General features: G+C 50.4%; 1 protein-coding gene across 1 annotated transcript; it reads right to left on the bottom strand.

Annotated features, from left to right (window-relative positions):
• Positions 1–497: 497 nt before the first annotated feature.
• Gja4 (gap junction protein alpha 4) lies at positions 498–3,062 on the bottom strand. Its single transcript, XM_021160828.2, has 2 exons — positions 2,982–3,062; positions 498–2,062 (listed from the first exon to the last, which is right to left on the bottom strand). Exon 2 carries the CDS (start codon positions 2,043–2,045, stop codon positions 1,044–1,046), a length of 1,002 nt encoding a protein of 333 aa, XP_021016487.1. The 5' UTR covers positions 2,046–2,062; positions 2,982–3,062; the 3' UTR covers positions 498–1,043.
• Between the last annotated feature and the right edge of the window lie 12,062 nt (positions 3,063–15,124).

The raw sequence follows: 15,124 nt of genomic DNA, 5'->3' as shown, positions 1-15,124 counted from the left end.
GGATGTAAAATGAACATATAAATAATGAAAAAAAAAAAAGTCCTCAGACACCCATGGTGAGGTGGGAAGGACACATGGGGCAAATTTTAGTTAGACTAGGACAGCCTTGGTGGCAGGTATGCTTGGGAGCAAATGTTTAGTCAGGAGGCACATTGCAGGGCACAGCAGGCTGGGGTACCAGATGGGCATGGGACAGGACAGGAAGAGACACTGCCTGTCTGGGCCGATTAATGAGCAGCTGATTAACAGGACATTGGAAAGGATGTGGGAATGGGATGAAAAGACCCTAGTACCCCGGGGTGTTTCGCAAGGGAGAGTCATGGGGACTTGGTGCTGAGGGAAAGGATTTGAGTCTTGAGGCCTTAGGGTGCTCTCTGGAGCTGGGCTGTAGAGGACTAGAAAGCAAGCAAGTCTGTGCAAAATAACTGCCTTGCCTCTCACCCCTGGCTCCCCCCGCCCTGCCCCCACAGCCATGACAACATCAGTGCACACCTGACTTATGATGGAGTCCTGTTTATTTGAGGATCATAAACAGTGGAACTAGAAGTGAGAAAAACAAGACACCAACCCGTTCCCCTGGCAAGGGCCAGTTCCGGCGCAGGCTGTGTCTGTCCAGGTGACGAGGCTGAGCCAGCAGCCTGCATCAGTGCCTTTTCCCAGGAGAAGTGGGGTGTGATGAAAACCCAGGGTTCAGTGACTCGTCTAGTAGGGGAGGCTCGAAAGTCAACTTGGCGCTGGGTCCCTCAGCAACAGGTGAAAAGGATCAGAGGGTTCACAGTACACTTAGTCAAGAGCACTCCCACCTGCTGTGACCCAGTCTGGGTAGAGTCACATTCTGGAAAGAAGCCAGTGTCCTCTGGTCATCACAAGGCTCCAGGTATTCCAGAACAATCTGTGACCAGGTCCTCTGCCCAGCGAATGTCCACCTCCCTGGCCCAGTTGTCTCTGAGGTGCCTTTGAGGAGTGGACCGCCAGAGAGGCATCCAAGGTACACGTGCGTGCTCCTCTGGGCAGCTCTGTTGAGTGACATTAGCCCCAGATCCCTACACATACTGCTTCTTGGATGCAGAGCTGTTGGGGCGGCTAGGGGACTTTCGGCCACCCTGGGGGGCTGCGTTTACAAATGGGGGAGGTCTGGAAGAGGCCAGTCTCTCCTCTGTGGTCAAGTTGGCCCAGTTCTGCTCAGTGGATGAGAGCCCGTTGTAGGTGGGACACGGTGGGGACGAGGGTCCCTCGCCCATGGGGAGGTAGAAGAAAACCTGTTCAGGGTAAGGGTCTGAGGCACTGCCCTGGGCAGGGCGGGTGTCGTGGTCCCTTCGTGCTTTTATCTCCCGGCTGACACACCGACACAGCAGGTGAACCAGCTCCAGCAGGTTGAGCACCAGGGAGATGACTCCCACCACCAGCATGAAGATGATGAAGATAGTTTTCTCAGTGGGTCGAGAGACATAGCAGTCCACGACATGGGGGCAGGGCGCACGCTGGCACACAAACACCGGCTCCATGGTCCAGCCGTAGAGGCGCCACTGGCCATAGAGGAAGCCTGCCTCCAGCACACTCTTACACAGCACGCTGACCACATAGGTACCCATGAGTGCCCCACGAATCCGAAGACGACCGTCTTCTGCCACTGAGATCTTGGCCATCTGATGTTCGATGGCAGCCAGTGCCCGCTCTACATGTAGGTCCTTGGATGGCAGCGCCCGGAGCTCTCCCTCTTTCTGCCGCAACCGCTCTTCCCGCCGAGACAGGTAGATGACGTGGCCCAGGTAGATCAGGGTGGGTGTGCTGACGAAGAGGAACTGCAGCACCCAGTATCGGATGTGGGAGATGGGGAAGGCCTGGTCATAGCAGACGTTGGTGCAGCCCGGCTGGGCTGTGTTACACTCAAAATCAGACTGCTCGTCGCCCCACACTGACTCGCCAGCCAGCCCCAGGATGAGGATTCGGAAGATGAAGAGCACCGTTAACCAGATCTTGCCCACCACGGTCGAGTGTTCCTGGACCTGGTCTAGTAACTTCTCCAGGAAGCCCCAGTCGCCCATGTTTCCAGGGCCTCTCTCTGCAGGGAGACAGGGGTCAGAGGACCATCAGCAGGGCAGCACAAAGCCTTTCTCAGCTCCCCCCCAGATGTAAGCCCTTGGGAGGTCCGCCTGTGCTAGGGTCCCAACCTAACCACACATTGTGCTTTCTTTCACAGGCCAGTGCCCCAGGGTGACCACAACCCGAAGACGTGTGGATTGAATAGAGGTTCCTATGGAAACAGAGCAGTTGAGGAACTTATCCAAGGTCACACACAGTTGTGCCATGCCCTTCCTCCCTTTTGTTCAAGGCTGGCAACCCCAAGAGAGCAGGGGTGGGGAGAGATGGTTATTAGGGGTCCCCGTTTCCATCTTCCACACCTCATTTAAAATGTTGAGGGCCTCATTTGAATCTTTGCACTTGCCGGTGGGGCTGGGGGTAAGGGAAGATGGGGTGAGGGACTCAGAGCCCAGGGCATTTGGTCCACCTGTCTACCAAAAGGACCACCTGCGATTATAGTGAATACACCTGAGCCTGTCCTAGCTCACTTCCCTCCAAAGCTGTTGCAGCCATTCTAGATAGACCCTTGCAAGGAATGGCCATAGCTGGGTGGAGGTTCCAACGTTCCCAGAACATCTCATGGTGTGTGTGAAAAACGTGGTGATGTGTGGTGTGGGTGCTGTTCCAGAAGTAAAGCAGGTACTACCAAACCTACATTCAAATACTGCTTTCTTCTCACCACCTGGGGATTTGGATTAGTAATCTTCCGGGCGCCCTCGGTCTCTCCTTAAGGGTTCATTGAAAAAAAAAGAGGGAAGGGAGCTAAGCACAAGAGGCTGGTTAAAGGCAGGCTAGGTGAGTGCCCATGGAGGCTTCAGTCGCGTCTGGCACCCCGGGGGCAAGCAAGCCTCAGCCCTCCCGCAGTGGAGTGAACCGTTTCCCCTGCTCCCCGAACTCACCGCCTGCTTGCCCGGCTGGCCCAGGTAGAGGGGACGACCGTGGCCGAAGCTGCGCCTGCGGGAATCCTGCAGGACCGCGCCTCCCGCAGGACGCCTTAAATAGCGCGCAGCTGCGGGTTTAGGGCAGGAAACGCCAGCCAGAGGGCTCTGGGGAGCAGGGAGGCGGGGCCTGGGAGGGACAGACTCCCAGGACCCGCCCAGATTGTGCTTCTTTGGTTGCGGGAGATGGAAGCTGTCTTGTTTCTCTGCTCTGAAGCCCTCCAGTATCCCAGATTGCACTCCCCCCAGGTCCAGTGCCCTCCCTAGGTCCGCAGGATGTGAACGCGTTTTTTTTTTTTTTTTTTTTAGTGAGAGGAGCTGGCAGATCTGGCACCTGGTCCGGAGGCTGTAAGGAGTGGGTGGGGTAAGAAGGGAGACTCATCCGTGTGCCCTGCACCTGAGGCCACTGGACCCACATTGGAGAGGGGTGAGAATTCTTCCTTCCTAGAATCTGGTTGATCTAGGGGTCTCTACTTCACTAATCCTGGGCAGGCTATACCATCAGAAGTCACTTAGGAACTCTCTAGGGCCCTTTGATCTGAGAGTGGAAGTGGAGGGAAGCTCCGGTCCTTTAGCTGGGTTCCAGTCGATGCCTCTAAAAGAGAGGAAAGATCTTCCTGGGGAATTTGGAAGCAGGCAGAGCCCTGCTTCACTGTGAACGAAGGGTGTGGGATTGAGAACCCGCCTGCAGCTGGGAAAGCCACAATAAACCTGCCAGGCCTGGTTTCCTACCCTCCTTACTAGATGCAGACATTGAGCAGGGTAAGCCCGTGGGTAACAGTAAAAGTGTAAAGGTGGGGTCCTTTGTAGTAGAACCAGGGCATCACCGGGTGTGGTTAGGGGTTGAGAAAGCCAGGCGGTGCAGACAGCATCACTGCCTTGGAGCCACCAGGTTTGGTTTCTTGTGCTAACGCCCAGAAGAGGCTGGAGGACCCAACCATGAGGCTTGTCAGAGCAATGAGCGTCAGTCAACCTTACCCTCCTCTGCCCTGACCCTACCGAATAGCGATGGAAGGATACCTGCTCTGGAGGGCCAGCCAAAGCCCCCAGTGTGCTGTATTGGTTCTAAAGGTTTGAGTGAGGACCTGAAGTCACTGAGATGTAAACCCTGAACTTGGGAGGCTGAGATAGGCAGAGCAAGAGTTTCAGGCCAACCTGGGATACATGGTGGAAACCTGTTTAAGCAAACAACCAACCCCATAAAACACAAATACACAGGCATGGTGGTACAGGCAGCCTGTAATCCTAGTTCTGTGGAAAAATGAGGCAGAGGGATTAAAATGTCAATGCTATGGGGCTGGGGGTGTAAATCTATTGGTTGAGAACTTGTTCAGTACTCACAGAGCCTTAGGTTCTAGCCCTGGTGGCACATAAACCAGGCGGCACATGCCTGGAACCTCACAGGAGGAGGAGGAAGAGGCAAGAAGGTCAGAAGTTCAAGGCTGTCTTCTCCTTTATGAGTTTGAGGTCAGTCTGTGGTACATGAGACATTGTCAAGGAGAGGAGAGGCAGGGGAAGAAGAGAAGGAGGAGGGAGGGAAAGAGGGAGGAAAGGAGAGAGAGAGAGTTAGTTCAAGGACAGTCAGCAATTTAGCAAGACTCTTGCCTCAAAATGTTGAAAGAAAGAAATCTGGTGGTGTAGTTGAGCAGTTGAGCCCATGCCAGGCTTGTGCAGGCACAAGGTTTCCGTCTTTGTTGTCCCACGTATGACCAACTTACCTACCATCCAACCAAGACCATCACAAAGCCTGACAGAAAGGATCTGCACTGTTCCAGGAGAGGGCAGAAAAGCCAAGGGAGGTTGGGGCCTAGGATTGGCAGGGTCTAGGGCAGCTGAGGGTGAGAAAGTGGCTGGGGCCTCCTGGGCAGGGGCAGTCGGTGGCTAAGCTCAGACTGCAGACCAGAGCCTGAGCTCAGGCTAGGCGGGCTTTCCCTTCCAGGCCTCTTTCTCTGAGGGCCTGATCAGGCAGGGCTGAACGGAGCCTCCTGGGATTCTACTGGGGACAAGTGCGCCGACGTAGTTCTGACCCTTGAAGGCGTGGGAACAGTGTCTGCTCTGGTAGCTTTTCTGCCGAGTTGCCTTTGAGGTTGGGCCTCAAATCCTTTTGAAGGTTTTGCTCCCATCTGGTTCCCAGGGAAGTGGGGGGTGGGAGAGCTCGTTAAGGACCTCGGGGTGATGCCAAGGTTGCTCCAACCCCTCCCTTATGGACTCTGAGATCAGGTGTCACAGAGGAGGAAGGGGTAGGGGCCGACTAACACAATCTTCAAAAGTCAACTCTTCTGAGGGAAAATGTCCCTGGATCGTCACTCTTACCCCCTCCCTTTTGTCCTGACTCTGCTCAGCCTGCCACCAACTCAGTGACCCCAGATGGTCTCCTAGCCTCCACTCAGCCTCTACATTTTTGCAGAAACCTGGCTATAAGGTTGCCCTATTTTAATGCCAGGCCGGCACTCCTTCACCATCCAGTCATTCTCTGTGGTGTCTGTGTGCACCTGCCTTTGTGCATGGCTCTGTCTTCTCGGAGCAGCCTCATGTATGGAAAACTCTCATACGTGGATGCCTCCAGCCCCTCAAGTCTTCGCTGAGATGTCTGTCATCTTCCCCAGAAGTTCCTTTGCTGGCCTCCACTGGGTCAGATGTGCCCTGCAATTCCTTGTTTAAAGCTTTTTAGATGTAGTTAATATATGTAATACTATATGATATGTAAATATAGATTTATAACACATATGACTTAATATATAATTTTATATATATATGCATTATATATGTATATATGCACACACACACAACTCGGTGACATAGACCAGTAATCCCACCATTCATGAGGACTGCCAGTCATGGGCTAGCTCATACTATACAAGATCTTGTCTCAATCAGAACACAGTTCTTATCTCTGGAGCCAACTATGACCGACCATGGCCTGGGAACACATATTTAAGTTACCCCAAACGTCATGTTTCATCACGGCAACTGTTTTATGAAGGGTTTTGTTTTGTTTTGTTTTTTGTTTTTGTTTTTAAATAACAGAACAAAGTGTTTTAAGAACTATGGATGGTAGAGGAGCTGAAGAGATGACTCAGTGGAGGTCCTGAGTTCAATTCTCAGGAACCACATGGTGGCGCACAACCATCCGGAATGGGCATCTGGATGTGTCTGAAGACAGCTACAGTGTACTCATATACATAAAGTAAATAAATCTTTAAAAGAGAAGGGCTGGGGAGATGGCTCAGCGGTTAAGAGCACTGAACTGCTCTTCCAGAGGTCCTGAGTTGAATTCCCAAACAACCACATGTTGGCTCACAACCATCTGAATGAGATCTGATGCCCTCTTCTGGTGTCTGAAGACAGTGACAGTGTACTCACATACATAAAATAAATAAATAAATAAATAAATAAATCTTTTAAAAAAGAAAATACACTGGTAGAAACATCATATATCAGAGTCTTGGCAAAGCAGGGAAGTCCCTCCTGCTGGCCTCAGATGCGTCCAGGATGCTCTTAGCCTTTGGATTGGTGGAAGCTAGGAGCCTGTGTATTCCAAAGATATTACCTAATTGTCACAAGGGTGTTAGGTCGAATGCAGAGGTGGGCGATACCTGGCTTTGGGGGTGGTAAAGATAACCTAAGGTAATTTGACTTGAGACCCGCTAACATTTCTGCTCCCTATAATTACAGTTCTAATCGGTCAGCTTGGCAGGACCTTTAACACAGATGCAGTGGGTGTGTAGGAGGGCCTCATTTTACACACACACACACACACACACCCCTATCAAAACAAAACCTGCCAACTCAACCAAGATAACTTCAACCTGTATCGAATATATTCACACTGCTATGCAACAGATCTCCAGATATTTTCTCTGGCCAGGTGGAAGTGGTATCCACTGAATGCCTGCCTTTCTCTTTACTTCCCCTGCCCCATTACACTGGAAGCATCTTACGGGCAGGCAAGCAGCACAAAGCAGGACATCAGGCCTGTAGATGAAGTTACAATTCAGCATACGCTTGCTTACTGGGTACTTTCTGATGCTGTAACACTGTCCGGACACTGTCGGCAGCCAGAGAACACGAGAGATTCTTAGCCTCTTGGATTTTACTTTCTAGCTGTGAGAAGACAGAAAAGACAACAAAACAAAACACCAAAAATAAAATAAAAAAAAAAATGGTTAGTGATTCAAACAAATATGGTAGCAGGGTGGGGGTGGGGAACATGAGGCACAGAGCACACAGAGTATCCAGTTTCAAGTTCCGATAGAAGAGAAATTTGCACCAAACAGTTGCCACAGAGGCTGAGCCTCTAAGGAAGAAGGAAGTCCCATGGCTGCCTAGGCATTCCAGGTGCAGAGAACCTGGGTGTCAAGTTCCTAAGCAAGGGTGTGCTTTGGTGTCTCCTCCCTGAGGGGCAATGAGGAGGTTGGTGTGACTGAGACAGGTAACTGAAAAGGAGTTGAAGAAAGTGAAAGGCAAGTTGTTGGGTAGGGCGGATACCATCAGGCCCTGTCAGAGATGACTTTTGATCGTTTGGGACAGAGGAACTTGTGGTCTCCCTTTGGGTTTGCAGCATGTCCCCCCATCGGGACGTGTTAAAATATAAACTATGCGAGTGACACAGACAGACACGTGCAGACTGCATCAGGTGGCAGGCCAGCTGCTAGCAAGTCCAGGTCGGCTTCTGCTGTCACAGCTCATGGCCAGTCCACAACAGGGTGCTCTGCTCCGGGAGGGATCTGGTGTCACCATGGTTCCCCTTCCCATCTGGGAATCCCAACTCCCTAATGTTTGTGTGATTCTCAGTTCCTCTTCAGCCAGCCTCCCAGGGTCAGGAGCAGGAAGTGAGGGGGTGTCTTACCTAGGCCGGGCTGCTGTCAACAGAATACCTGAGCCTCAATGACTTAAACCAAAATGTTCCTTCCATGAAGGTCGAAGCCAGAGACCAGTCGTTATGAGGCATGGCCAGGTTCTTGGAAAAGGACATCTGATTTACATATTCACAGGACAGAAAGATCCTTTAAAAAAAAATTCTTCCCTTCCTCCACCCCTCCTCTTCTTCCCTCCCTTCAGTTCCTCCCCTTCCTTCTCCTCCCCCCTCAACAACCTCATGTGGCCATGCTGGTCTCAAACTCCACATATAGCCGATGATACCCTTGAACTTCTGATCCTGCTGAATGCTAACATTAAGGGTACGTACTGTTACACTCAGCTCTGTGGGTGCTGAAGATTGAGCCCGGGGCTTCGTGCAGGCTAAGCAAGCTCTTTACCAACTGAGCCGTTTTCAACTCATCCCACACCCTTTCGTTTTCATTTGTCTTTTTTGAGTCTCCTTGTGTGGACCAAACTGTCCTCAAACTGATGATCCTCCTGCCTCAGCCTCTCAAGTGCTGGGAGTTTATGTGGGTGATACCATACTGGGTTTCTCCTGTCTCTTTTTATAAGGACACTAATCCCATTTGACAGGGGTTTACTCTTGACCCAAACATCTCCCAAAGGTCCACTACCTAATATACCATCACACCGAGGGTAGGATTTTAATATATGGTTTGGGGGTGGGGTGGGGAGACAACACAAAATCAGTCCACACACAACACAGGACTGTGTTCTAGAATGAATGAAGACAAAAAGTCCTCTTGGTTGTCTGGGGCTGTCGGGTGTGGTGCCCACGTGTACTACACTCAGACTTGGAGACTCCTAAGTGGCATCTTCATCCATGGCAGGAATGAAGGATGCCTGCTCTGACCGGTCCCTCAAGCCTCCCAGAAGGGAAGAAGTGCACTCCAAAGGGACATGAGTGCCACCTAGTGGTAAGAGTGATGATTGCTGTGAACTTAGTCATGAGCGCAGAGAGATACAAACTCCTGGTGGACCCGTGCGCTGAATGGATTTCTGTCAACGGCTCAATGCCCGGGGCTGGGCAAAAATTCTGTAGGCATCTTATCTATTCCATGCCTGGAAACACCATGGTTGATTATCCCGTACCAAAAGTCATGCCACCACAAACGTTCCTTTGCCTGTGCATTACAGGGCAGGCCGTTACGACATTGCTTTGCCTGTGCTGCCATTATGACTCTGATCACTTTGCCTTTGTTGATTCAGGGCTGCCACCTGGCCCCTGCTACTTTCTACTTTGGGGCTCAATTAAACCCACTGCACTTAATTCATGCAACAGTGCAGCAGCGCCTCCAACCCTAAGGTCTGGCACAAGGAAAAGGGCAATAACAGAGCTCTTCAAATGTGTTGGTACGCCTCTCACCATTTTGCACACCATAGGATTAGTGAATGGCACATCTTCTGGGCCTTTCCATTGTGGAGAATTAGGTTTTACATAGGGTACCTGCTCTGACGTTGCGGTTTCCTTCAACTTCCTTCATCAACACCAAACCAGAGGATATCAGGCATCTTCAACTCCATTTCAGTCGGCCATCTTTTGACAAGTGCTTTATCTAACCATTCAAACACCTTCCACATTCAACCTAAAAATCTCCACTCGATGGGCCCATATTAATAAACTCAGCCTGACCCAGTTTTATGTTCCGTTCATCATTAGCCCATGCCCTTAAAATCCATTCCCACACATATTCCTCAGACTTCTGCTTGAATTAGTTAGCAAACTCATTAAGCTCCTTAGTAGTATACCTCATGAGTAGTGCCTCCTCGTGAACCACACTTTCTATCTCTCCTCTACGAAACTGCCTTAAGCTTTGGTCTGGTTATAGGTCTAGAGGCAACTATTGGTGGGCCCTGGGGGACATCAGTATTGGCCTGCCTGGCATCTCCTTAAGAGAAACTCATGCTGGTTTAGCAGATAATGAAGGGTTAATTTCCTCAGTCAAAGGCAGAAAATACTGCAGGGGATGGGAGCACATCTTCTGCTGAGGTTCGAAAGTCCTTGGTCCTCCCACACATCTCCATTCCAAGTTACAGGATCCCATTCTTTTTTGTTTGGTTGGTTGGTTTGGTTTGGTTTTGGTTTTTGGTTTTTTCGAGACAGGGTTTCTCTGTGTAGCCTTGTCTGTCCTGGAACTCACTTTGTAGACCAGGCTGGCCCCGAACTCAGAAATCCACCTGCCTCTGCCTCCCAAGTGCTGGGATTAAAGGTGTGTGCCACCATGCCTGGCAGGTGCCATTCTTCACCACTTAGTGCCCTTACTTGAACACCTTCTGGGCCTGGGACTTGAATTGTTTTTGCAGTTCAGCCAGTCCCATATTGAAGGCTTTGGCTTGATTTTCTGGAAGATGCTGGAGGAGTTAGGAATGAAGCTTGGTTGTGCTTGCCTAGTGTTGTAGTCACTGTTCTATTGCTGTAACAAACTACCATGACCAAGGCAACTTATAAAAGAAAGCATCTAGCTGGGGGCTGGCTTACAGTTTCAGTGGCTTAATCCATTATCTTCATGGCCGGGAACATGGGGACAGGGAAGTAGGCATAAAATGGAGTAGTAGTTGAGAACTCACATCTGATCTGAAAGTTGCAGGTGGAGAGATGGGGAGACTGGGCCTGGTGTGGGCTTTTGAAAGCTCAAAGCCCAGCTCAGTGACACGCCTCCTCCAGTAAGGCCATACCTCCTCCAACAAGGCCACACCTCCTAATTTTTCCCAAACAGTTCACTAACTGGGAGCCAAACATCCAAATATATGAGCCAATAAGGGCTGTTCTCATTCAAACCATCGCACCTACCAGGCACAAAGATCTCCGTTTGATCCTTATCATAAAACTAGGCATAATGGTCCATACCTGTGACTCCCACACTCAGGGGATGGAGGCAGGAGGAGGATCAGGAGTTCAAAGTCCTCCTCAGCAACATAGCAAGTTCAAGGCCAGCCTGGGTGACCTGAAACTCTTTTTTAAAAATTATTTCTAGCCAGGCAGTGGTGGCGCACGCCTTTAATCCCAGCACTCGGGAGGCAGAGGCAGGCAGATTTCTGAGTTCGAGGCCAGCCTGGTCTACTGAATGAGTTCCAGGACAGCCAGGGCTATACAGAGAAACCTTGTCTCGAAAAAACAAAAAAATATTTCTATTAATTTTTCATAAATATGTTTGATCATATTCTTTTTCCTCCCCCAATACCTCCCTGATCTCCCCCATCTCTCTATCCACCCAACATCATGGTTTTTTTTTTCTCTCTCAAAAAAGGAAAAACAAAAACAAAAGAGAAAATCAAGACAAACTTAAAGCATTAAGACAAAAATACCCAGACCACACAAAGACCATGGAGTTTGGTTTGTATTAGCCAACTACTCCCGCGCATGGGGTCTGACCTGCAGTGTGGTGGATCTACCCAGTGAAACTCCATTGGAGAAAACTGATTTTCCTTTATCCAGCAGGCACCAATCCTGCTATTGAGCCCCTTCCCTTAGGGCTTAGAGATGCTCTGTGCAGCAGAGGAGGAGGAAACGTGGTGGGTGACTGCAAAGGAAAGAGTGTCATGCAGACACAAGAGGGCTGGTACACACATGAGCTCGTAGAGACCTTGACAGTACTCACCAGCCCTGTTCAAGCCAGACAAAACCCCAGTTCTGAGAAGTGAAACAAGGCCCCATTTCCAGCCAAGAAGCGATTTGAAACTCCTGAATATTTTCATGAATTAATGAATTGATTTTAAAAATGTATTCACTTTACATCCTGCTCACTGTCCCCCTCCTGGTCACTCCTTCCCACAGTCCTTCCACCACACTCTCTCCCCTTCTCTGAGTGGGTGCCTCCTCTTCGTATCCCTCCACCCTGACACTTCAAGTCTCTGAGAGGCTGGGAACTTCCTCTCCCACTGAGGCCAGACAAGGCAGCCCAGGTAGAAGAACATATCCCACAGACAGGCAGTGGCTTTTGGAATAGACCCTGCTCTAGTTGTTTGGGACCCACATGAAGACTAAGCTGCATATCTGCTACACACACACACACACACACACACACAGCAAAACAGAGAATTCTCAACAAAGGAATCTTGAATGACCGAGAAGTGCTTAAAGAAATGTTCAACATCATGAGTCATCAGGGGAGTGCAAATCAAAACGATTCTGAGGTCCCATCTTAGATCCATCAGAAGGACTAGGATAAAAAACTCAAGCAATAGCACATGCTGGCGAGGATGTGGAGCAAGGGGAACCCTCCTCCATTGCTGGTGGGAGTGCAAACTTGTCCATCCACTTTGGAAATAACTTTGGCAGTTTCTCAGAAAACTGGGAATAGTTCTACCTTAAGACCACCCCTGGGCAGATACCCAAGAGATGCTCTACCATCCCACAAAGGCATTGGCTCAACTATGTTCATAGCAGCTTTATTCATAATAGCCAGACACTGGAAACAACCTAGATGTCCCTCAACTGAAGGATGGGTAAAGAGAATGAGCCGGGCGTGGTGGCACACACCTTTAATCCCAGCACCCGAGAGGCAGAGGCAGGCGGATTTCTGAGTTCGAGGCCAGCCTGGTCTACAAAGTGAGTTCCAGGACAGCCAGGTCTACACAGAGAAACCCTGTCTCGAAAAAAAAAAAAAGTGGTATATATACACAATGGATTATTATACAGCTAAGAAAAACAAAGTCATCATGAAAGTTGTAGGCTAAAGAATGGATCTTGGGAATATCATTCTGAGTGAGGTAACCCACTCCCCCAAAGGACATGCATGCTATATATTCACTTATAGGTACATTTTAGCCATAAAATGCAGGATACCCATGCTATACTCCACAAATCCAAGAGGCTGGACAGGAAGGAGGACCCAGACAATGATGCTTGAGCCTCACTTGGAAGGGGGAATGGGATGTGGGGTTTTGTTTTATTTTGTTTTGGTAGTGGTATGTGGCTGGAGAGGCAGCTCAGTGGTTAAGAGCCCTTGCCGAGGGGGAGCTGTCCCCTTCTTCTGGACTCCTTGGGCACCTGCATTCATACACACAAACATATCCCCACAGACAAATATACACACACATGATCTAAAAAAAAAAATTAAAGGAGAAAAAGAGAGACAATTCTGAAATATGTAGCAGCAAACAGGTAGCGATCACCCCTCCCTGGGACCTTTGTAACCACCCAGCCCAATCAGAGAGCTACCTGGGTAGAGCCCCACCACCAGAGACTCTCCCAGACACACCTAGGTATTTCCTGGCTCCAACATCACCGCGCTAATGTTTTACATGATGTGTCTCCTTTGATCTCTGTAACAGTTCCTTCCAGAAGGAACTGTTCTGAGTGTTGAGCTGGGTCCTTCTGCCCTTCGGAGGTTCTTCCCACCCACCCACCCCACCCCACCCTGCTCTGTGCCCTGGAAGACTCATTGCCACCCACAGCCTCAGCAGGCCCCCTTGTGTTCTGCCTTCTGGTTGGGTTGGGTCAGCGAGAGGTGGGGATTTTTGGCTCCTATGGTAAAATGCATCCTCTCCCTCCTGCCCATTATTCCAAGGGCACTGGTCCCCACCTTCCACCCCTGAGAATGCACCGATCCTCGGGTGCTCTAGGAGTTATTTCTATCGCCCCACAGTGGAGGGTGTGATCTCTTACAGAGGGGGAAGGAGCATGAGGAAGCTTGGTCACTCCAGCCAGGAAGCCCAGAGCTGGTTGCTCATCGGTACCTTCACCCTTTCTATTCAGCCCAGGACCGAAATCTCTGGAACGGTGCTGCCCACATTTAGCTCCCATCTCCTCACATTAGCCCAATATACAGTCTCTCACAGGCACAGCCCTGAGCCCGTTAAACCTGGTTGACTTACCCACCCCTTAACGGCGACAGAGAGCAAAGGTGAACCACAGCCTGTTGTGTTTTTGAGGTGCCCTGACTTCTCTTTGCCCTCATTGGCTGGCAGCCCACTGCCTCTCGCAGTTGGTTTTAATGGTCACTGCATGTTCCCAAGGGTTGGTCTATGCTTGCACAGGGCTGTTTCACATTCGGGGCTGGCTTGGGATGCTGTTTCCCTTAAACAACAAGTCGTGGGCACACTTGGGGTGGGGCTGTGAGCAGAGTTGTAAGGCAGTCTGTGTTTCTGACTCCCCTAGACTAGCTAGCCCCTTGAGTTTAGGTTCCACGTGGGCAGGCCAAGACTCTCTTCTGGCTGGTGTGAATGAGTTTGGGGAAAATTGACAGAGTTGAGTGAATTGCTGGGCGAGGCTGGGATGTGAGCAGTCTCTAGAGTGGCTACATGCTTACTCTGCTATGAGTGTACATAAGTGAGAGCATGAGTAGCAGAGATTGTGTGGAAGCAGGGTGGGGACGTGGGCTGAGCGAGGGAGTGTGATTGTGTGTGCTCAAATCAAGACTGATTTAGGAAGGCTGCAGCGCCCTCTGGTGGCCAAACTAGAATTCCAACACGTGTGTCTATCACCGCCTCCTTCACTCCCTCCTCTTCTCTTGCCGCCAGCAGCCATCAGCAACTCCACCCTTTTCCAACGCTGCTTCAGCCTAGGTCATACTCACTACCCACCCTAGCTTCACCCCCAAGCTTCAGGGCTCTTTCCTTCCCCCAGTGCTGCCTCCTTTGACTTCAGGGAGCTGTGAAAGTTTGAGGAGAATGGAGGGAAGAACCGAATTGTATAAAACACAACTTTATTGCTTTTAAGGAAACGGACTTTGGATATGTCAAGGATATATGCCGGGGATATGGCAGGATACGCATGCCACCAAGGTCCTGGCTACAGGGTGCAGTGGGCACAGCACCCTGGTGGGAGGGAGAAGGTGGAGGTTGGCGAAGGGGGATCCAGCGGGGCCTGTGGGTGTGTCTCAAGCAGCAGTAGACCTGCTACCCACACTTGCTCTTTGGCCTCGAGAAGGTTGTGCCAAGCCTTTTCATGGTTGAGTAGTAAAGCCTCCCTCTGGCTGGCTGTCCCCAGTCTAAAGTCAGCGCCTCTCCTCTGAGATTCCCCAGTTCTTTTTGCTGTTGCTATGTCTGATGGAGAGCCCCATCTCCTTTCTTTCACTGTGCTTTTCTGAGAGGGTGCCCAGCCCGGCAGTCCCCTGCGGTAGGTAGAAACCCTGTGTACCATCCCAGCGCTAGTAAACCCTTGCATGCATGTAGTAAATTTGCTCATCTAAATGTCTCTCTGAAGCTGGGTCTGTTATGCTACCTAAACCAGGTAGCCGGCATGGAGCCCAGCACCCACAAATATCTGCTTCAAACACAAT

Source organism: Mus caroli, unplaced genomic scaffold (assembly GCF_978045245.1).
Source record: "Mus caroli unplaced genomic scaffold, Mus_caroli_1 scaffold_6, whole genome shotgun sequence".
Lineage (NCBI taxonomy): Eukaryota > Metazoa > Chordata > Mammalia > Rodentia > Muridae > Mus > Mus caroli.
The sequence above is the reverse complement of the archived record's forward strand: the minus strand, read 5'-3'. Positions and strand labels throughout refer to the sequence as shown.